At 50.7% G+C, this 23,192-nt stretch overlaps 1 protein-coding gene across 2 annotated transcripts in view; it reads right to left on the bottom strand.

Annotated features, from left to right (window-relative positions):
- Positions 1 to 476: 476 nt before the first annotated feature.
- The window catches only part of LDLRAD3 (low density lipoprotein receptor class A domain containing 3), a 281,818-nt gene continuing 259,102 nt past the window's right edge, over positions 477 to 23,192 (bottom strand). For both annotated transcript variants that reach the window (XM_055142208.1, XM_055142209.1), the window contains exons 5-6: positions 4,000 to 4,345; positions 477 to 1,571 (exon numbers count right to left, since the gene is read on the bottom strand). In XM_055142208.1, coding sequence (XP_054998183.1) covers positions 1,331 to 1,571; positions 4,000 to 4,345 — 587 coding nt within the window. In that variant the 3' untranslated portion in view covers positions 477 to 1,330. The remainder of the gene's footprint in view (positions 1,572 to 3,999; positions 4,346 to 23,192) is intronic.

The following is a 23,192-nucleotide window of genomic DNA, read 5'->3' as shown; positions in this document are numbered from 1 at the left end:
CCATCTTTCTTTGGATATCACTAAAAGTTGAGAAAAAAAAAAAGCTTTTCTATACACATATAAATAATCCCTTAACTAGAAGGGGGGAGGGAAACCCACACTGTTTCAAATGCATTTCTTAAAGGTTTAGGGAGAAGGGCATGGAGTCCACAAGGCGAATCTGGACTCCGAATGTCGACAGTCCACACTGCTCAGAGAAACTCATGGGCCTTGAGGAGGGACCTGATATTCAGTACCTCCTCACTGCATCCAAACCCTAAACTGGGCCGGGGGGCTTTGGGCAAGAATGTGTGGGCAGCCAAGAATGAGGAAGCCCTGGCGGAGAGGTACTGAATCCAGGTCCCATGTGGGTTAGAAACCAGTGTCCTTGAGTCCCAAGGCACAGACTATCAGAGACTTTCGGCTGTGGAGGGAACACAGGGGAGACCCTGGGGATTCTGCCAGCTGGGTGAGGCAAACTCGGGCATAGAGACCAAGGGCGAAGCCAACTCAACAGGGCTCCTATTTTTCCCTACCACTCCCAGAAGCGGGGGCAATCTAGTCCCCAAGGGAAGGGATTGTAGAACCAGAGAACAAAGCTCAATGGCTTTGAGCAGCCTGTATTGAACAAGTTGAGGACTCATTTCTTGTCACGGTCTGGGGTTCCTGTCTCTTCGGGGGTGACGCTGCCAGAGAACGCTCTCCCAAAGAGGATGGGCGGGCTCGTTTCTAAGGTCTGAGTCTCTCCAAGAGTTTTGTTGGCTGCGGGGATCGCAATGACACTGCTAGTTACCAAAGGGGCAAAAACTCAAGGCAGAAGTTTTCTTTGGCCAAACTGAAAGCACTGGTGAGACCCGTGTGACGTGGCGTTGGCAGCAGGTCCCCGTCCTCGGGCCAACCGTGATGCCTCCGGGTGGGAACCTCTATCCACAGCCCCTATCACGGAGCTCTGAAGAACCAGTCCCCAAAGAAGCAGCCACTCGGTGCAGGAACACTGTTTGCTCAAGGGGGACTGAGAGTCTCTTTATCCCGCGACCTGCAAATTCGTGTGCTGTTTCTGACGCCGGGTCCCACGGGCAACTGAAGAATGTGTCAAGTCAAGCTGTGGTCCTGGGGGTTCCTGTCGCCTCCAAGAGGTTATCAACTGAGAGGTCAGAAAAAAAAATGCCGGGTCGCTCTCTACAGAACGACCCTAAAATCTGAGGGAGGAGGGGAATGGAGAGATGCGCCCCTCCCTGCCCCTCATCGCTCCTTGAGCACCTGGAAGAGTGAGCTTCCCATGAGCGCAGGTGGTCAGCAAGGTACCGAGTCAGAGCAGATGAACCCGTGTGGACGCTGGTGTTGCGGGGTGTTATACTTCTTCTTCCGGGCCCGCGCTGAGCACTGAGTCCCTGGGTTCAGTGGCGTCCTCGGCGGGGCTGGGCTGCCCGGGGCTGTGACCTGGGTCTTCCACACTCAGGAGGCTGCTGGCAGCCTGGGAGCTGGCGCTGTCGGCACTCCCCGACCGGGAGCGGTAAGGGGGCAGGTCCGCTTGGTTCAGGGACTCGGTGTCGGAAGAGTAGGGGGGTGGAGGGAGGTCATACCATGCAGGTCTGCGGAGAAAAAAAGGCAGGAGGGTTCGGGAAAGAGGGGGAAGAGAGTCTGTTAGAGCCAACTGCAGAAGGATACTCAGATGGAGGCTTTCCCTCCAAGTCCAAATCAAGCCAAGCTTGGGAGTTGCAAAAACAGCGACCTGCCATGTCACAACCCGGGCGCTGTGCCTGGGCTGGCTGGGGCTGACCGAGGGTGACGAAGCCTCTGGGTGAGTGCAGTGTGGGGGGTGCCATGCATCAGTCAGAAGCCACAGGGGCCAAGAGACCGGGCAGGGGTTTTGATGGAGCCTCTGACATTTCACAGAATTTGGGGGTTTCTTCCGGAAAGCTCACTGGTCACAGAAATCACAGAGAAGACATTTCATTTCTTGGTTTTCCTCCGAAGGCGGAGTCAGGTGTCATGCCTCCAAGCATCCCCCGTGGGCACTAGGGTGGATACTGAGGCAAGGGGATAGGTCTGTGATTTGCAAAGGATCACAAATCATGAGAAAATATTGGATGGCACTAGGAGGATAAAACTGGGACCAGAATGTGTGCAAGGCATGTCCCTTAGCCCCCACACTATGTCCCCCCAGTCCTGCAGACTCAGCAGTTTAACTCTACACCGAATGCCCCAAAGAAAGCCAAGAGCAGTGCGTGAGGGTCCTGCACCCACTCCTAACTAACATCTCTGTGAGAGAGCCGGGGCACTGCCCTGGAAGTTCCCCGCTAGGAGGGAAAAGAAAGATTAAACATTGTCAGAGCTGCCAGTGGGGAGGTTCTCAGAGGACCCCAGGCTCCCCTGCAAAATGCCACCCTCCCCTTACCCTCTGCCACACGGCGCTCCAGGGTCACAGGAAGTGGGCTGCAAAGCAGGATTCCCAAGGGGTAGGGCATGAGGATCTTGCAACCCCAAGGGCCCTCAGAGGGCACCTATCCAGGGACAGCCAGCGTGGGTTCTCGGCATCCCCAGAGGAGGCGGGGGAGGATTTGGGCTCACTACTTGCTCCAACCACAGAACTCTGCTTCTTGACTTTATACACTGGAGCGTTTTGTACCACTCCACTTGTAACGAGGGCTCTCCTGCTTACCAGAGCTTGAGACTACTCTATTTCACTAACAATTTATTTTATAAAGTCAAGGGAGTTATTTGTTCCATCATTCTTTCATTCATTCATCCATCTACTCACTCTTCATCCATCCATCATCCATCCATCCCCTATCCATCATCGATCCATTCATTCATCAATTCATTCATCACCCATCCACTCATCCATCAACTGGGGACAAATAGTAAGCAAACCTAGCGCTGTTAGCAGGGGAGGCCCGAGAGCCCAGTGGTCTGACTGTGTGCCTTGGTGGAATGACCAGGGAGGAGCAGGGGTCTCAGTGAGGATCCTAATGGTGGGTCCTTGGACAAAGGACAAAGTCCTCTCCTAACAACACCACAGGTTCCTGGAAACTGTGACTTTCCATGGAATGACAAGGAGGTCTTGGAGTTAAGTCAGTTCAGCATCACTGTGACTTTTTCCTCAATGTTAAAATAAACGAGACACATTTGAACAACAGTATCTGCGAATCTGCTGAAATCCTGGCACCCAGGTTTCCTCAGCTCTAAAACTGAGGCACACATAGACCCCCCCCTTAGTGGGTAGGTGAACTGCTATGAGGTGATGGGGAGACAGCGCAGGAGTTAGGGGTGACTGTCCTTATGGCAGGGACCCCAGTTCTATGCCTACAACTACACCTAGCAGTATCACAATGGGCCTGTGCACTCACCTGTCCTAGTTGGCTGAGCAGAGTATGACTAGGATTGGCCCTGGGGGGCTCCCTGAGCACTGGTTGGGGGGGGCTCTGCCCTCTCCCCTGAAAAGGTGCTACAACTGACGCTTTTTGGATGACTCAGTGGATGCCAGGCAGCTGCTGGGAGCCGAGTGCAGGCTTTGAAAACCCTCCCTGACAGGAGAAAGGACCACTATGACAATGATGGTTGGAGGGGACCACTCTGGAAGATGTGTCTGAAAGTGGGTAAAGGACCAAACATCATGGTCTCTCAGTATCTGCACTGCAAACCATAATGGCCAAATGGAGGAGGGCGGGAGGGAGGGGGGAAAGAGAGAGAGAGAGAGAGAAGAGAGAGAGGAGAGAGAGAGAGAGGAGAGGGAGAGAGAGGAGAGAGAAGAGAAAGTACTTGCCATACAGAGAGAAGGTGGGGGGTGGGGCAAGCTGGAGGTCACTGGGGACATTGGTGATGGAAATGTACCGTGGTGGAGGGATGGGTGTGGAGACTAGAACTGAAATCAGATCACAAAAGCTTTGTCACTGTATCTCACAGTGACCAATAAAAAGAAAAAAAGTAAAATAAAAAAATTAAAAGCTCTCCCTGAATTGGGACGCGTTCCCCCACCCCCCACCCTCCCCCCGCACCCCTCCCCCCAGTCTCACGCACCTTTGGTCCAGCAGGGCCTCTGAGTAGGAGGGCGGGGAGCCCACCTCCGAAGCGTTCTGCTCGGCCTGGCTGGCCACGTACTGGATGCCGTTGTTGACGTTGTAGGTGACGTTGCAGTGGTGGGGGTGGTCCAGGACCACCAGGCGCGAGAGCAGCACCGGGTGCTGCAGCCGGTGCACGGGCAGCGTCATGAGGTTGTTCCGCTTCCGCTGGTGGTGCAGGACCAGCGCCAGCAGCGCCACTACCAGCACGAAGATGACGGAGCTGCCGATGATGGCGTACGTGATGCTGGGGTAGTACACCAGCTGGTTCTCCGAAGTCACGAACACCTGCCCGCTGCCCGGCTCTGCGGAACAGCACCCGGGAGAGAAAAGGAGAGAGGGTGACCCTCGGCGCTCATCCTTGCGGCTCCCAGCCACTCTCTGGCCCGCCCCGCTGCAGAGGCGCGGGAGCGCCACCCGCCCACGCTGCTCCCTCCGCTGGTGCGAGAATGAACCAAAGGGGGTAGAGGCACACACGAGAGTCATCTGACCCTACCGAGAGCTAAGTTCATGCGACAACCCGCAGGACCCTCTGAACCCGTGTGCCAAGCCCAAAAGAGAAACAAAGGGCACAGGGGTGCATGCACAATTACATTTACATGACATGTCCTGCAAAGGCAAAGGCATGGAGGCAGAATGTCCACTGATGGGTGCTGGGACATCCCTTGGTAACACACACACACACACACACACACACACACACACACACACGTGCGCGCGCGTCTGGGCTGCGTTTAGAACTGACGTGGCAGCACGAATTGAGTCACATTTACAAAATTTACGGCTGCTAACTGCAAACAGGTGAATTCTATGTTAAATAAATGGTATTCCCAAACAGCAGCTTTAAAACAATCACGAGAAAACCTAATCCCCAGTGAATAATTCCCGTGGCAGAAATCATTTTTTTCCCAAGTGAAACTTGTAACAATAAATCATCCAGGTTGGGTGTGTCTGTGCCTGGAATTCCACACGTCTGCGGAGGGTTGAGTTACTGGCAAGCCCCAAGCCACACCTCCTCGAGATCCTGCAAAGCCCAGGCTCCTGGCACAGAGCCGGGAGGAGAAGCCGGTCCAAATGCGGACCTTCTGTTTACTAGCTGTGTACCCTTTGGAAAACAGTCTACTTCTCTGGGCCGCAAGTCCTCTCTGTAGGTGAAGAGTGTCATTCCCACCTCTCTGGGCTCCTTGAGCAAGCAAGGCACGAATAAATACAAAGCATTTAGATCAGGCCATCTTAAATGTCTTGCAACTTGCCACCCCTCTTTACTTGAGAAATTTTCATACAGCCCTGATCCTGGGTATCTATGTATATGTGCCTAGGCACATGCAACAGGCATACATTTACTGATGAAAGATCATGCAGACATTTTTAAGGTTTTCATGTCACCCCCCACCCCCCCACCCCCCATTCAGTGACCTGATCCACTGGGAAGCCTTAGCTGTCTCAGATCACAGCAGGGACGGTGCCCATGGTCCCAGCAGCCAGCTCCTTGTGGAACCGAGAGAGCAAGACACACTCTGTTGGGTAAGTGCAAAGCACAACAGACCCAAGCAAGGGTCTGCACTCAGAACTTTTAATTTTATTTCATTTATTTATTTTATTTTTATTTTTTATTTTTTGCTTTTTATTTATTTTTTAAATTGAATCACTGTGAGAACAGTTACAGAGTTTTCAGGATCAAGTCTCAGTCATACTATGCTCAAGCACCCATCCCTTCACCAGTGCACATGTTCCACCACCAAGAACCCCAGCAGACCCCTTCTCCCACTCTCCACCTCCCCGCCTGTGTGGCAGATGATTTTCACTTTACTCTCTCCTTACTTTGATTACATTCAATTTTCGACAGGAAACTCACTATCATTATTTGGAGTTTTCCCTCCCAACAGTCAGACCTGTCAGAATGGCATCATTAGATCATTAGATCAATAGAAAACAATGTTTTCTATTGTTGATAACGAAGAGCCTATGATGTTGCATGGTCGAGAAAGCGGCTGCCCAGTTTTGGGATTCTGGTATTAAGCCCAGAGGTATTTCTGCCAGCACTGGAATGGGGAGGCGCCACCCCAGCTTCCAGCCCGCCCCTGTCGCCGGTCGCCGGAAGTCATGCCCTCAACCTGCCATCTTGCACTCAGATCTTGCCAGGCCTTTTCATTTTTCACTGGGGCAAAATGCAGAGGTCACACGAAAGGAAGCATGTGAACCACCGACATTAACGGTTTGCTGGGGCGTGGAGGTGGGGCATTAAGGAGACTCATAGTATGGTGCATCCATCTGCAAAACTTTGCATCATGCTGTGGTCAGCACTTCCATTCCTCGCACCCACTTCCCGAGTGGCAGTGGGGCTCGGGGAAGCCCCTCTTGTGGGAAGCCAGTGTTGGGGAAAGGATGCAAGGTGCTCCTCGCCAGCAAGATTCACTGTATCACTGTCATCCCATTGTTCATCAATTTGCTCAAGCGGGCACCAGTAACGTCTCCATTGGGAGACTTGTTATTGTTTTTGGCATCTCAATACGCCACAGGTAGCTTGCCAGGCTCTGCTGTGTGGGCGAGATACTCTCAGCAGCTTGCTGGGCTCTCCGAGAGGGGCGAGGAATAGAACTCGGGTTGGCTGCGTGCAAGTCAAATGCCCTACCCGCTGTGCTATTGCCCCAGCCCAGCAAGATTCACTCCTAAAAAAAAGGGGGGCAAGGAGTGGGTCTTCACATGAATAACAACAGGTCCTAAGGTCCTCAAACTCCGATTTTCGTGGAACCACGTGCAGTTCTAAAAAGGCAAGTGGGAACTCTTGGAAATGGATGGAATGTCAGCCGCCGCCGCTGCGAACCAGCTCACTGAAGACTTGGAAAGCAGGCGCGCGCTCCAGGTCTGCCCGCTTTGGCAGGCGCGACGTGGCCATCACACTCGCTGCAGGAATTATGATGTTCCATAACTCAGGGGCGCCTGATCTCGTCCTTGCTCTGTGTGTAAAATGTCATCTTGTAATAATTCATTAACTAGATTCACTTTTCTTAAGAGCTTAATGAGCCCGCCGGCCAAATTGCTAATATCAGAGTTGCCTGGGACCCGAGATCCAAGTGCATAATCCATGGATAATGAAGTTTCCATTTATTCTGGCTGTCCCTCAAGCAAATGCCCTTATGCTCCACTGTCAAACAGCTCGCGTTCCTGTCCTGTAGCGACTGCTGCTCCTGCATTAATTCCAGACAATCTGGGGACTACCCAGAGAGCACTGTGCTCCTGGAGCTGCCACGAGCTCCTGCTGTCTTTTTGCCTGACTCTAGCGGGGGGATGGGCGGGGGTGGGGGGCTGTGCTTCTCCTTCAGATCATCACAGACTTGCACAGGGATCCCAGCAGCTTCCTAGCAGATGGTGGCAGCACTCTGCAGAAGAGGAACCTCTTTCTCCTTCACGCACAGGCGGTCTGGGCTGGCGCAGGGCAGGAAGCAGCTGCTAACTTCTGTCCTGATGTTCCTTCGCTTGGAAGCGACTTATCTCCTCCAGATGCAAAAAAAAAATGAATTTCGAATGGGAAGACTTTTTGTTTGTTTGGGGGCCACACCCGGCGGTAGCCAGGCCTCCTTCCTGGCTCTGGGCTCAGGGATCGCGACTGGCAGTGCATGGAGATCGAACTCAAGTATAAGGCAGAGCTCTGGCCCGGGCTGTACGACCACTCTGGAGGCCCCAGGAGACTAGTTTGCGACTACTAGATTGGCAAAGTCTTATTTTACGTTTCACTGGCTGGGGGTGGGAGGAAGGGGAAATAAGGAGAATTCTGGTGCTTGGCTGGAGAAAATATGGTTCCTATATGCAGGTTATGAGGTTCGCTAAATAACCCCGTTAAAAATGTGCAGAGCCGGGGCTGGAGTGATAGCACAGCGGGTAGGGCATTAAACTTGCACGCGGCCAACCCAGGTTCGATTCCCAGCATCCCATAGGGTTCCCCGAGCACTGCCAGGGGTCAATCCTGAGTGCAGACCAAGGAGTAACCCCTGTGCATCACCAGGTATGACCCAAAAAGCAAAAAAAGAAAAAAGAAAAAAAAGTGCCGAGCCTTTGAGCCAGCTACATCTCTCCTAAACATCCCTGGGAAGTTAGATGAAAGGGGTCAACTGTAAGGTGGTAGACGGAACCTGGCTTCAGGGGGGAGGCACACACGTCAGGTATTACATATTCAGATGTTGATTTATAACCTGTACACCTGAGCTTGTATGATCAAACAACATTATTGCATTTTAAAAAAGGCATTTATCATAGTCAAACAAATGAGAGAGAACTTTTTTTTCAGCATCATATTTGCCTACGAACTCCCCTCCCCCTTCCCTTCTGGCAACATCTATTTTGTTCTTATGAAAAATAACTTTTAAACAGAAGTATTCACTGAAGCATTACTCATTATTGCAACAAATATCACAAACTAAGTATCTATCAGTTGCAGTCTGGCTAATTAGATGATGGTGTATCCCTACAATAGTACACTTACTTAAGGAAAATTAGGCAGGTATACAAGTACAGATGGAACAAACCGAAACCTCTAGGAGGAAAATGTAAAGTTCTATAGAAAATGGATAAAATCATCTCTAGCAAGACACAACTGCTAATGCTTGTAGCTTCTGGGAAGAGAAAGAGAATTTAAGGGGAGACTTAAATTTTTCTTTTTTGCTTTTTGGCCACACCCAGCAATGCGCAAGGCTGACTCCTGACTCTGTGCTCAGGGATGACTCCTGGCGGAGCTCAGAGGACTATACGGGGTACCAGGAACTGAACTGAATCAGGCAAGTGCCTTATCTGCTGTACTATCTCTCTAGGCCCGTTTTTCATTGTTTACACGGTCTTGCCTGATACTACTTGCACTGTATCCCTGCACTGTATCCCTGTTGGGATACACTGTGTCCCTGTTGGATAGATACCGATGGGGCTGGGGAGAAGCTCAATGGGCTACAGTGTGTGCTTTGCATGCAGGAGCCCCAGCCTTGATTTCAGCACTGCACTCCAAGCAATGCTGTGAGCTACCCCCAAGCACTGCCAGGTGTTCCCCCAAAACAAAATAAACCAAGAAAAAGAGATACAGGTGTGTCCCCTGCTGTAAAACTATAGGTGTCTAGGTGTCTCTCCAGGAAGACAGTCCCTGTTTCTTTATTGCTTTCCCTCCTTCTCACCCTGTAACATAGGGCAGATGGTTCTTTGTGGCACCTGCCCCGACTGTTGATATTCCCTTACGAACCATCACCCAGGACAGCTCCAAAGCTACTAGGTCTGACCCCTAGAGCCCAGAGTTCCTGCTCTAGAATGTTCAAGATTCCTTAAAATTGCCTATCATTCTCCTGAAGGAATCAACTCCTCTGTGCCTTTTGCATGAAAATGATTTTTTGGTTGATTTTTCTCTAGTATATTTATTTTACTAGAGAAAATAAACTTAAGAGAGTCTCTTGCCTGCACCCCGAGCTGTCTTCCCTGGGGCTCCTCGGAGGGGATGGGCTCCAGCTTTCCTCCCCACCCTGAGCAAAGCTCCCAGCGGCCGAAGACCACCGGAACCTAGCCACAGCCATGCTCAAGGCCCTTCTCCACACGTTCGGACAGGCCTCACGCATGAAGGAACCGGCAGAGGAACCCAGGTGTGTGTAATCCCATCAACGGCCAACATCCAGAGACTTAAAAGCAAGCTCCCGAAACTGATATTTTATAACCTACTTCTTCCTCTGGGAGAAACTTGCAAGCTACTAAGAATTCCTGCCCACATGGGACAGCCTTGCAAGCTTCCCATGTTGTATTCATATGCTAAAGCCAGTAACAAGCTAGATCTCATTCCCCTGACCCTGAAAGAGCCTCCAATGCGGCACTGTTTGGAAGGCCAAGTGGAGAGAGGCTTCTAGAATCTCAGGGATAGGATGAATGGAGAGGTTACTGAGCCCGCTTGAGAAGTCGATGATCAACAAGATTTCATGATCGTGATCGTGATATTTATTTTAAAGTCAGGTTTGCTGAGGGAAAATTTACTCCCTATAAAATCTGCTCCTTTATAATGCCACTTAGTTGAAAGTTTTTTTATTTATTCATTGCTATCAGTGCTCAGGGACTACTCCAGGCTCAATGTTTGGGGATTGGTGCTACTTGGTGGGGGCTGGGGGGTGGATATGTGGTGCTGGGGATTGCAAAGTACATCCTCCAGCCCATTGGCAATGTCTCCTGCCCTTAGGTGAATTATGACAAAATGAAGACACTGCAGCCACACCTTTGTGTTCCTTCCCAGAGTCCCCCCTGGGCTCCCTGGAGTCTCTCTCTTTCCTCTCTCACAGAAACCATAGGTCTGCGATGAAGCCAACACAGTCACTTCAGACAGGAAGTAATGTTAGGTGGACGCATACAGCGCTTGCACCTGGCAGAGGCGTCCAGCCTGTTCTTTCACACTTCTCTCAGCATTCGCTCTTCAGTCCTTTTGATCACTCAGTTGTTTGTTGTCCGAGGTGGGAAAGGATCCCACAACAGGGTCATTCAGTTATCAGTCAAGGAAGGAAACTGGCTAATTTCCGGTTCCTTGAATGTACAGTTTTGTGTTTTTAACAGGGTATCTTCCTGGGGGAAAGGCGGCTGCCCACTAAGGAAGAATATATTTAGCTTCATAAGAATAGGTCAAGATGCTCTTCAAGGTAGACAGTTTTCACCTTGCCCAGTGGTTCTGAGTCTTCACCAGCACTTAATGTGACTCATCTCTCAAGTATCAGCAAGGCAAATAGTGCACAGGTGCCTAATGCTACTTCCCAGAGGTGAATGACCTTGAACATCTGTCTTCTTTGTGGAAGTGCCCGTCCATTCATTTGGGATCACACCTGGCAGCCCCAGCTCCTTACTTGCTGTATTATTTCTCCAGCTCCTCATGTGCAATTCCACATAGGATTGGCGACATCTTACTGGGTGGGGAATAACTCAGAAGACCTGCAGTAAGTCTTTTAAATGTACATCATCTCTTTTCAGCAATGTGTTCTGGACATGTTTTCTCCCACTCTGTGGTTTGTCTCTTTGTTGACTTTACAAGGTCCTTTAGAAGATAAATGTTTTTTGACGATTTTTTTTAATGAAGCCTACTGTGTTAATTTTCCTATGCTTTTTGTTTTTGTATTCTATCCAAGAAATCTTTGCCTAGAAGACATTTTACAGCTGCAGCTCTTATATTTTCATCTATGATTCACAAGTTAATTTTTGTTTATGGTGCAAGGTGAAGTTCAAGCTTCATTTTCCCCCCTACTTTTGGATATCTAATTGTTCTAGCTACATTTGTTGAAAAGCCTATTCTTTTCTATTACTTTGGCACCTTGGTTGAAAATCAATTGACCATACAAGTCTGGATCTATTTCTAAACTCTATATTCATTTGATTGAGCTATAAACCAATCTTTATGCCAACAAGTGTGTTGATAATTGCAGCTTTATAGTGAGTCTCAAAATTATTGTGAATCCTGGATGCTTTTTTTCCTTCTAAATTAAACTTTATTTCTGATTACAAAAATTCACTAAAATAATTTCACTAAAACATAGAAATATTTAAGGCAGAAGAAAAAAATCTGTCCTCTCTCATAAGCCTACTAGAAAAAAAATCCTATAGTTAACAATTTTGCTCTGGTCACGGGGTTGGAGATTTCTGTTAAGGGCCAGATAATAAATATTTTATGCTCCACGGGTCAGTTTCAGTGGCAACCACTCAACTCTGCCTCTGCAGCACACAATTATTCACAGATAATATGTCAAGGAATGAGTATTGTTGTATCCTAATCAGACTTTAATTACCTCCACAGGCGGCAGGTCAGATTTGTCCCACTGGCTGGAGTTAGTGACAGCGTAGTGTAGATGCATCGAAATTATTGTCTCTGTGTATACAAATATACATACACTCTCCCACTTTCTCTTTCTATCTCTCTCTCACACACATAACCTTTCCTTCTGACTACAAAGTTATTTCTGCATAGCCACTTTTCTGCTCACCTGTCCCACACCTTTTCGAAAAAGCACAGAGTAATGCAGAAAAGTCATATGCACTCCTATGTTTACCGCAGCACAAATAGCTAGAGTCTGGAAACAATCAAAATGCCTAGGAGCAGATGAGTGGATAAAGAAACTATGATACATCTACACAATGGAATACTACACAGCTGATAAGAAAAATGAAGTCATAAAATTTGCTTACAAATGGGAGGAAGTGGAGAGTATCATGCTGAGTAAAATGTGTCAGAGGGAGAGAGGCAGAAATAGAATGCTCACACTCATTTGCAGATGATAATACATAGTATGCCATAATACCCAAAGACAGTAGGGCCAGAAATGCGGGCCAGGAAGACTGGTCCAGGGTAGGAAGCCTGATACAAATTGTGGGGGAGTGGAGTTAGGTCAGAGAAGGGACCACTGTGACAATGATAGTTGGAAATGATCACTCTGGACAAGAACTGAGTGCTGACTGGTGAAGGGAGGGGTGTTTGAGCATTGTATAGCTGAGACTTAAGCCTGAAAGCTTTGTAACTTTCCACATGGTGATTCAATAAAAAATTAAAAAAAAAAGAACTGAGTGCTGAAAGGAGGTAAAGTAATATACATGATACCCTTTCAGTAGCAGTACTGTAAACCATAGTGCCTAAAATGAAAAATAAGAGGTAGGGGGGAGGAGAGGGAGAGAGAGAGAGAGAGAGAGAGAGAGAGAGAGAGAGAGAGAGAGAGAGAGAGAGAGAGAGAGAGAGAGAGAGAGAGAGAGAGAAAGAGAGGGGAGAGAGACAAGAGAGAAGAAAATTATCTGAATTATCTGTTATAGAGGCAGCCTGAGCCTGAGGGGCTGGCAGGAAAGAAACAGGGGACATGGGTGGCGGGAAAGGTACACTGGTCAAGGGATGGGTGCTGAACCATAGTATGACTGAAAAAAAAAATCATGAACAACTTTAAATGTGTCTTGCACCATTATTCAATTAAAAAAAGTTTCAAAAAATAAGATGCCCTTCAGAGCTTTCCTGGATAGTGGTGGCTTGGGTGAAATGTGTTTCCGCACAACCTCCTCAGGCAGGGTCATCACTGCGGGAAGAGACACGCTGAGGAAGATGACAAGGGTAGCATTCAGGCAGAGGAGTGAAGGGGCTGGAGCAATAGTACAGTGGGTAGGGCGTTTGCCTTGCACGTGGCCGACCCGGGTTTGATTCCCAGCATTCCATATGGTCCTCTGAGCATCACCAGGGGTGATTCCTGAGTGCAGAGCCAGGAGTAACCCCTATGCATTGCCAGATGTGACCCAAAAAAGCAAGCAGAGGAGTGAAGACTGGACCTCTTGCACGATCCCACTTCCTCTTTTCTTGCCAGGAGGGAAACTGAGGCCCAGAGCAGGGAAGAGTCTTATTGAAGGTCACACAGCAAATGAAGGGCACTACGTGGCTCTGTGGCCCTGGACGGGAAGTCAGAGACATCACCCAACCTAAGGAAAGGAGTCATGCTCTCACCTCTTCCCTTGCCCAGATTTCCTCTCTGCCCCCCCACATCCTACTTTAGCAGTAGGGGGTCCCTCCTCTAGCAATTCCAATGTTCAGTCTCCATCTTGGATCAATATAATCTGAAGTGCCACTTCTGTAAGCCGGCAAGAGGCAAGAGGAATTTCATGAAAAAATGGGATTGAGCTCACATAGGAGTGAGAAAAACTGGGCTCCACAAAGTAAAACCTCTCCGCTGTCTGGGCGGTAGGATCCGGAACCGATCCTTGGCATGTCTCAACTGGGTAACTGAGGACAAGCACCTTTCACTGTGCCTCAGAATCCTCACCTGGCAAGCAGAACAGCAGCAGAACTCATCTCACCGCATGTTTTTTTTTCCCCTTCAAATTTTGGGGGTTCAGACCTGGCAGTGTCAGGTCAGGCGCTGCTCTTGGCAGTGCTCAGAGGACCATGTGGTGCTAGGGATGGAACCTGGGTCCCCCGAATGCAAAGAATGTGCTCCAGTCCCTTGGTTCATCTCCCACCGGCACCACGAGAAGGACTAGCGAGTGTTCACTAGTCTGGTCACTGTGACGCGCCTGAGGAGGGCTGGATGCTGAGAGAACACCTGCATCCTGTCCCTACCGGGGTGACGAGGCGACAGCCCAGTCTGGGAGCTGTCATGCCCACGCTCATCCCTGACCTCTGGGCACACTAGCCAGCATGCTGGAGGCAGCTCTGGGGTGGAGGCTGCCAATGCTGTTGAGACGGGAAGGTGAGGAGCAGGTGCCACAGTGCTCAGCGTCCAGCCCACGCGGTTATTCAGCAGCTCCCGAGGGTGAAATGAAAAATGCCGTGCAGAGAGCTGCCTGGCACCCCGGCGCTACGGGAGAACAAGCACTCCAGGTCAAATCCAGGAGAAACGCAGGGCCCCCTCCCTGCTCTCGGGGCCCGAGGCTCGCCAGCCTGACTGACTGCTGACTGCACAGTCGCCCGGCATCTGCCTGTGAAGCTGGTGACTCGGGAAGTGCTGAGTGTGTGCACCTGGAGCTTGGGAGTGCAGAAAACTTCCTGAATAATTTAAAGGCGAGGGCTGATAACAGAAGCATAACAAGCGGGGCTCTCCAGGGGGACTTTTATTGACCGTGAACACATTAGCGGCTTCGGGAGATTCCAGAAAAATCCGAACATAACCACCGGAAGGACTTTTGCACACACCAGGGGTCTGGGTTCCTGTTTCAGTGAGAGGGGGGCATGGACAGCACCCCGTGGACGCTACAGAGACGGGAACCAGGTGTAGCTGGGCACCCCCCAGGACAGCTCCTTCCCCGTGTCTGCCAGCTCACAGCAATCGCACTGCAGAATAACTGATCAGAGGCTGAGATGGAGACTTACATGGGAATTACTGGAGGAGGGACCCCACTGCAAAAGAGGGAAGTGTGTGTGTGTGTGTGTGTGTGTGTGTGTGTGTGTGTGTGTGTGTGTGTGTAGAAGGCAGAGGGGACATCTGGGCAAAGGAAGAGGGGAGCATGACTCTTGAGGTTGGGTGATGTTTCTGGCTTCTCATTCAGGCGCAAAGAGCCGAGTGGAGCCCTTCATTTGCTGTGTGACCTTCAGTAAGACTCTTCATACTTGACTCCTTATGGCAAATAAGAAGGAAGGGGGATCACGCAAGAGTTCCAGTCTTCACCCCTCTGCCTGAGTGTAAGTTACCCTCGTCATCTTCTTCAGTGTGTTTCTTCCTGCGGCGATGACCCTGCCCGAGGAGGTTGTGCAGGAACACATTTCACCTGAGCCACCACCGTCCAGGACAGCTCTGCAGGGCACCTGCTGTGCCAACCAGGTTGCCTTGGGTCATGGGTCTTTGGGTCCCAGGAGGACTCCAAGGAAGGGAGCACTGGACTTCACACACCAGGAACTCCTCTTCGGGAAGGGGACAGGAAAGCAAAGCTGAGGCTTGTGAGCGGGGATCCTAAAGCACCACAACCAAGGGTGTGAGACCTCGAGCCGCGGCAACAGCAATGACAATGACAAGGAAGGGGGTAAAGTTAAAAGATACAGGAGCCGAATCGGGTTCTGGGCAGGCCTCCACACACAGTCCGGCCAGTCCTGGTGCCCGAGTCTCATGCTGCCCACCAAGGCCTCCTCCATCCCGCCCCACAGTGCTGCCACCGGGTGATCTCTGAAACCAGTGCTCGAGGTCCGAGCTGTCCCAGCAGTGTCCCAATGACTTGGTCTGTACTGAGGAATCCTGCCCCCATTGCTCCTGGCCACCACCCCTGCACCTCCTCTGCAGCAGACCCACGACCTCCTCCCTTGGCCCTGAGCCCAGCACAGATTTGGCTCCACGTGGTCATTAAGCACTGCTAGGGAAGGCCCTGGAGGTGCCCCAGAATCGCAGGTGGGACCCTGGACCTCCCGAGCACTGCTGAGAGCTCCCTGGGCCAGGCAGAAATGAAACGAAAGAAACAAAACAACTAACTCCTAGACTTGGAGACAGAGTTGGGGTGGCTGCTGGAGGGAAGAGGGTGGGGGTGGGAAGAATGAGGAGAAGGGTATGGGGGGCAGAGGGGGCGGCGCAGGTGGATCGGGAACTTGGGAGCAGTGGCAATTATAAAGAAAATACGGCAAAGTCGTGGAAAGCTGCAGGGAGCAAAAGCTAAGACAACACAGAGAAAGGAAACAGGCCTGGGTGAGTGCTCAAAGTGGAGAAGGGAAATGTGTCCCCCCCAACCCCGGAAAGAACAGCTGGGGTTTTGGGGGGTTCAGAGAACTGAGGGGCATGCTCATTTCTCCATGGTCAGACACACACCCTGGATGGAGCAGTGCTGGGGATTCAGAAACCCACTGGCCCAGACGTAACCTGGGAGAAGCTCAGGCGGTGGGTGGAGGCCTTGGGACCTGGTGTGCCCCCCCCGCCCCCCCTCCAAAAACACACAGCCCCCACATTACAGCTGAGGTTACCTGCTCAGAGGGCAGCATGCAGGGACTGTCATGTTTTTGAGGGGGTGGGGCCACACCCGGTGGTACACAGGAGGACCATAGGAAGTGTGGGGGGTTGAAGTCCAGCAGACCTCCGTGCCAGGCAAGTAGCCTGGCTCAAGATCCATGTAAATCCCAAGAATAGTAGAGATAAGTACCAAGAAGAGTACTCTACAGCTTGGAAGCTGACCTCACATGCTAGGTGAAGAAGCAGCTCTGATAGAGAAGGGATCACCAAGCAAAGGGTGCTAGGCGGGCCCACTAGGGATGGGAGATACGGGCTGAAAATAGACTATAGACCAAACATGATGCCTACTTAATACCTCTGTAGCAAACCAAAACACCCAAAAAGAGAGAGTGAGCAAATGGGAATGCCCTGCCACAGAGGCAGGGTGGGGTGAAGGGGACAGGGTGGGGGTAGTAGGAGGGATGCTGGGACCATTGGTGATGGAAAATGGGCACTGGTGGAGGGATGGGTAGTCGATCATTGTATGACTGAAACGTAAGCATGAAAACCTGTAAGTCTGTAACTTTGTCTCACAGTGACTCACTAATAATAATAATAATAATAATAATAATAATAATAATAGTAATAGCAGTGTAAACCACATCATGCCACTGTGGACCCAGACTTCCCTGCTTATAAAACAACAAAACAAAGCCAACCCAATCTGGGGTCAGGGGTGAGGGCTTTAATCCCATTGAGAACCTCTATTCCAAGCATATCCCTGTCCCAATTTAGACGTGGCCTGACAAAGTTTAATTTAAAGGGCAGACCGGCAAAATGACTGAATCAAGAGAGAACGAGGAAAACTCCGCTGAACTGTTACCATAGCAACCCAAGTTTCTAAAATTAACCAAAAGGATTGTGATGGGATATTCAGGGGAGGGGGGCGGCCTGTCCAGCATCAGACGGACCTGGGCAGAAAGCCATCCTGGTCCCGCCCAGCCAGAGGGAGCCACAGAGGGAAGGAGGACTCTGGTGAGGAGCCAGTAGTTGGAGGGCTAAGATGAGAGAGAGAGAGAGAGAGTGAGAGAGAGAGAGAGAGAGAGAGAGAGAGACAGACAGAGAGAGACAGAGACAGAGACAGAGAGACAGAGAGAGACAGAGAGAGAGACAGAGAGACAGAGAGAGACAGAGAGAGAGGAGGGCGATATTGGAGATGAAGAAGTTCTAGAAGTAACGCTGGGGTGGGGGAAGGAGGCAGACAGAACCCTGGGAATTCTCTGATGTGCTTATTCTAAGAAACCAAAGGGGTCCTGCCAGGCTGACCCATCACTGATGCCCACCGCTGGGGCAGTAGATAGGGCACATCTCTACAAGGCTCACACCTTCATCAAGTGCTACTGACACAACCCACCAGTGGCTGCGGTTCTAGCCAGTGCCTGGGGAGGGGGGAAGCCCCAGTGAGTCCCAGGCTCTCCCAGCCTGGCACGGGGCTGTGGTCTGTCTCTGGTGGAGCCCGCTCTCTGCCTCGGGAAAGGAAGGTCCCTGTCAGAATCCAGGGAGTTCGGTGGCGAATGCCTCTTGGCTCAGAAACAGGCTCATGGCAATCACAGAACTGGCTGAGAGCTAAGAAATGTCATTTTGGCTACTTAAAGTAGTGAGGGACATCTTTAAGAGCAAGACCATGAACAGCTATCACAACTCAGTGCTGAAGGGAATAGAAAGCTAGGGACCTCGTGGCCTTTTCAGAATTCTGCTCAACTGCGTGGCTTTAAAAGGGTTAAGAGAAGGAGGCAGTGAACCCAGGGGTGGGTCTGTGGTGGTGGTGGGGGGGTGAGGTGGAGGTGGTGGTAGTGTATGTGGCAGAAGTCCTTTGCTGCCTCTGCTCCAGGGAGCCACAGAAAGCTAAAGCCATGAGAGCTAGCAGGGGAAGAAAGGACACCTTGACAAGAGCTCAAGTGGAAGATCAAGGCTCCCTCGATGCCAGCTATGCTAGGAGAGACCCCGGGGGCACCTCTCTCCTTCTGGGGCTTGGTTCACCCTCCCCCCTCCCCCGCCTTGTCCTCAGGTTCCCACCTTGGACATCCTGGGGCGCTCCTTTGGGGAGGTGCTTAGCGCTGACTATCTGTGCCTCCCGGAACTTGCTGAATCAGGAGCGCCGCGTGGAATTACTCTATCCACTGCTCACTGCATCTATTTACCTGCCGTATTGGGTGGAAGCTGCAAAATTAAGTGCTTAGCAGACATTCCTTTGAGTTCAACGGTCAGTTGGTTTCCGGTCAGCTAATAAGGCTGGGGAAGTTACAATACAACGGCTTGTGGAGCCTGCAGTGTCAGCGGTTGGAGCAGGAGGCAGCTCACTCAGGCGGGAGGCAGGGAGCAGCGAGGCTTGGAGCAGTCTGTGTGGTGCTGGGTAATCACAGACAAATAGCATTGCAGAAAAAAGCAGCCCCGCAAAGTCCTGGGAGAGGAAAACCTGTCTACCCCGGGCGTGCCATCGTCACTGCACATAAAATCTCATTAGTTAGGGCTGAGAAAACAAACACCGTCGTCAAATACCAATTACAATGCTGCCAGGCCATCTCCGGCCACCCGAGAGCCGGAAGCTGGGCAGCAGCCCTTCGCTGTGTCTTTCTGTTGCGTTCCAGTCCCACACCCGGGCAGGTCCTGCCCGTCTGGCTTCCAAACTTGGGGACAGGTGGCCACCCTCTGTGCCATGGTGCACCCCCCCACCCCCACATGCCCAAGCGCCAACCGCAATGTCCAGCCTCGCTGCGCTGCAATCCACCATCTGTGCGGAGTGAACGGGACGGCTGTGCTTTGCACTCAAACCCCGAACTCTGAACAAAGGCTCCGGAGCCTTCTCTCACCTGGCCCAGAGGTCTTCGACACCGTGATCCTGAGCCAGCTGCGCCTCCCCGCCCCCCCCTCTCCAGTACCTATGCTGGAGCCAGGGGTCATCAAAATCTGACTTCATAACTAAGGTTCATAACTATGGTGGTACCGGAACTCACCCAAGACCATTCATTTGGGGTTGTTGGTATATTATCTACAGCTCTACTCACATAGTCCCTGAGTGGCACAGTGTTCCCTTGGTTCACTTAGGTTCATTATCTGTTGTCTTTTTTATTTTTAAGTTTTTTTTTGGCCACATCCCATGGTGCTCAGGGCTTACTCCTGGTTCTGTGCTCAGGAATCACTCTTGGTGGGCTCTGGGAACCCTATGGGGGCGCCAGGGATTGAACCTACGTGCAAGATAAGCACCTTACTCACTGTCCTACCGGCTCTGGCCCACGCCTAGGGCTGCTTTCAAGCTGCAAAGGCTGAACCGCATAGTCCAATGACTCTGGAGCCCACAAAAATCTAAACTATTGACCGTCTGGCCCATACAGTTCTATTTTGAGTCCTTGCCTAGACCGACACTGTAATTAAGTATCAGCCAATGAGAGGCAGGAGCAGCTCTTAGCTACCAACAGTCTCTTCAGGAAGTTACTCTGATATGCAAAAAGCATCAGCGTGTGTGTGATCAGGTGTCTGGAATCTCCAAGGAGAGTGAAAACAGAAAGCAGGAAGCTTAAAAAAAAAAAAACACAGCATGGTCCTTTCAGGGCTTATCTCCGTGGGCCCAATTAGCTCCCTGGGTACCTGGTGGAACCGGCGACTGAATTGTTCCCCCTATTACCCCCACCCAGGAAACAGTTAGCTCCATTTTCCAACTTGGACGTGAACTACTCCAACAGTTAGAACTGTGTATCTTGACGTCCATCACTTCCCTGGGGGGCTGGGCAAGGTCTGGCCTGGCTCGGAGAGGTGCTAGGACATCTCGGCTCTGTAATCCCTGACATGAAGCCTGGGAAAAACACTTCAGTGTTTCGCCAAGACAAGACACTAGCACTGCCCCTTCCAACACCACGGGGCCCCTGGGCAAGCAGGCCGGCTGCTGACCTGGGCTGTTCCATTATGGATGAATATTGACAGGGTGACGGAGTGCGAGAGGACTGCATGTCAGCTGCTTGATTCCTTAAAGAGGACATAATCACTACGAGTCTTCAGGGGCCGCTTCAGATTCCACCAGGCTCTGTCCAGAGGGCTCCACACAAGCCAGGCCCGAGGGTGCCGGCAGCCTTCCCGAGCTAATGGGGTCAGGTTCAAACAAGGAGGCGTGGGGCTGGAGCATCAGATAGCACAGCGGGTAGGGCGTTTGTCTTGCACGTGGCCAACCTGGGTTCAATTCCCAGCATCCCATAATGATCTCCTGAGCACCGCCAGGAGTAATTCCTGAGTGCAACACCAGGAGTAATTCCAGTGCATCGCCGGATGTGACCCCAAAAGCAAAAACAACAACAACAAAACCCCAAAAATAAAAAACAAGTAGGCAAGGAGCAAGGAGCTCCAAGTCGCTGCCACCGCCAGGAACCTGGCTGGTCCCCTGGGGAAATGAATATGAAGACCTCTACAGACCCAGGGGACAGAGAGGAATTCATGTGTGTCCGGCACCTGGGTTTGGGGTTACTGTTCTGAGGAACTGGGGACTCCAGAGTTCCTCTGATGGCTCTGGCTTTGAAAGAATTCCAGTTCTGGGGCTGGGGAAGATAGTACAGAGGGTAGGGAGTTTGCCTCGCATGCGTAAGACCTGGGTTCAGTCCCCAGCATCCTGTATGGTCCCCTGAGCAGTGCCAGGAGTAATTCCTGAGTACAGAGCCAGGAGTGACCCCTGAGCATCTCTGGGTATGGCTCCTCTCACCCTCCACACCCTCGAAAAGAAAAATTCAGTCTCTGAATAGGGAATCTTGATGTGGTTTGTGACTCAAAGGTGAAAAAGGATTTGCAGGAAGAAGTGAGACTGTTTCTCCCTCTGCCTCCTGGTCACCAGAAATCCACCCCCCAAGACCACCACTGGTGCCAGTGTTATTTTTTTATTTTTTTGCAGGTTGGGGAGGATGGCAGGAAGGCTTATGCTCTGTGCTCAGAGAGCACTCCTAGAGGAGCTTGAATGAAACCCAGATAGGGTACATTCAAGGCAAGGACCCTACCTGCTGTACTATCTCTCTGGGCCCTGGTATCTGTTTGTTTATGTATGCAATTCCAGAAAGGCTCCAGGACACATTAGCCAACATCTATTTATTTTTTGGGTCACACCCGGCGATGCACAGGGATTACTCCTGGCTCTGCACTCAGAAATTAGCCCTGGTGGTGCTCAGGGACCCATATGGGGTGCTGGGAATCAAACCTGGGTTGGCCGCATGCAAGGCAAACACCCTACCTGCTGTGCTATTGCTCCAGCCCCTAAACATCTATTGTTTTTAATATGCATGGTACTGAAAAAAAATTTTTTTCTACTTGATAAATTCCACCACTTTATTTTTGAAAAACTAAGTGTCATTCTGCCTAATAAATATCTCCACTTACATATGCCATGTTTTTTTTTAAATAAATGTTTTATTTTGAGATCAGCTTGGATTTACAAAAGAGCTGCAAAAAGAGTACAGAATTTCCACACACCTGACACTTAGCTCCACTTACTGTTAACATTTTGCTCAACCACAGAACAGCTGTCCAAAGAGAGCTGCTACCTGGGAACAACAATGACGCTGGCTAGGATGCACTTGTCATTTCTCCCCCACAATTTCCTTCTTTTGATTTGTTTTTGGGCCACACTCGACAGAGATCAGGGCTGACTCCTGGCTCTGTGCTCAGGAACATCACTCCTGGTGGGGCCCAAGGCGCCCTAGGGAGTGCTGGGGACTGAATACAGTTGAGTCACATACAAGGTCTGCTATAGTATATCATCTGCACAGCCTCCCCCATATCCTTTTTACTAGTCCAGCACCCAGGATATCTCCTGGAATCTCCCCCCGCATTTGTCTCCTGTCCTGTGCGACACTGTCCCAATCTTTCCTTGGCTTTCAGGAGCTTAATACTATTTTGGGGGGTAGGGATACACTCAATGATGCTCAGGGCTTACTCCTGGCTCTGTCCTCAGGGATCACTCCTGGTGGGACTCGGAGGACCATATGGGATGTCAGAGATCGAAGCTGGGTCTGCCGCATGCAAAGCAAATGCCCTCCCCGCTGTACTCTCACTTTGGTCCCAGGACTTTGATATTTCTGAAAAGAACTGAGGTGCTATATACTACTCTCAATTTGGGTCTTTCTGATGCCGTTTCATGGCAGAAGAGAGGATGCATACTAGGGAGAGGATAGAGGGGCCATGCTCCCACTGTACAAAAGGATGGGCTGGCCTGATGTTTACCAATGATGTTAACAAGAGCACATGCTTAATTTCAGGTGGTATCTGCCAAGGTGCTTCACTGTCAAGTTACTATTTTTTTCCCCATTGTAGTTAATAAGTATCTTGGAGAAGAGCCTTTAAAACTATGCAAATACCCTGTTTCTGCTTAAACTTTCACCCACTAATTTACCCATCCATCAAGGACCTTGCTTGCCGCAGTAATTACTGTGTTGTTCTAATGGCGATTTTCTACTTCCCTCCTTACTTTTACATGCACTAATTGGAATTTTCCTGGAATGAGGATCTTCCCCCATCCTCCCATTTATTTATTTAGTATCTGACATTCACTGAGTCTCAACAATTTTGCTCTCATAGCTATCATTCAGTGCTATTATTATTATTATTTTTGCAGGGGCCAGTGGTAGGTGGAAGTGGGGTGCAGTTTGCCTTGTGGCCGTTGATGGGGCTATGAAGGCCATACATGGTGTCTGATCCTGTTGTGCTGTGCTGGGGGCCCCCAGGACCACCCACAGTAGCAGGAAAGGAGCCCAGGGCCTCATGC

Source organism: Sorex araneus, chromosome 6 (genome assembly GCF_027595985.1).
Source record: "Sorex araneus isolate mSorAra2 chromosome 6, mSorAra2.pri, whole genome shotgun sequence".
Taxonomy (NCBI): Eukaryota; Metazoa; Chordata; class Mammalia; order Eulipotyphla; family Soricidae; genus Sorex; species Sorex araneus.
This window is presented reverse-complemented; position numbering and strand designations above follow the sequence as displayed.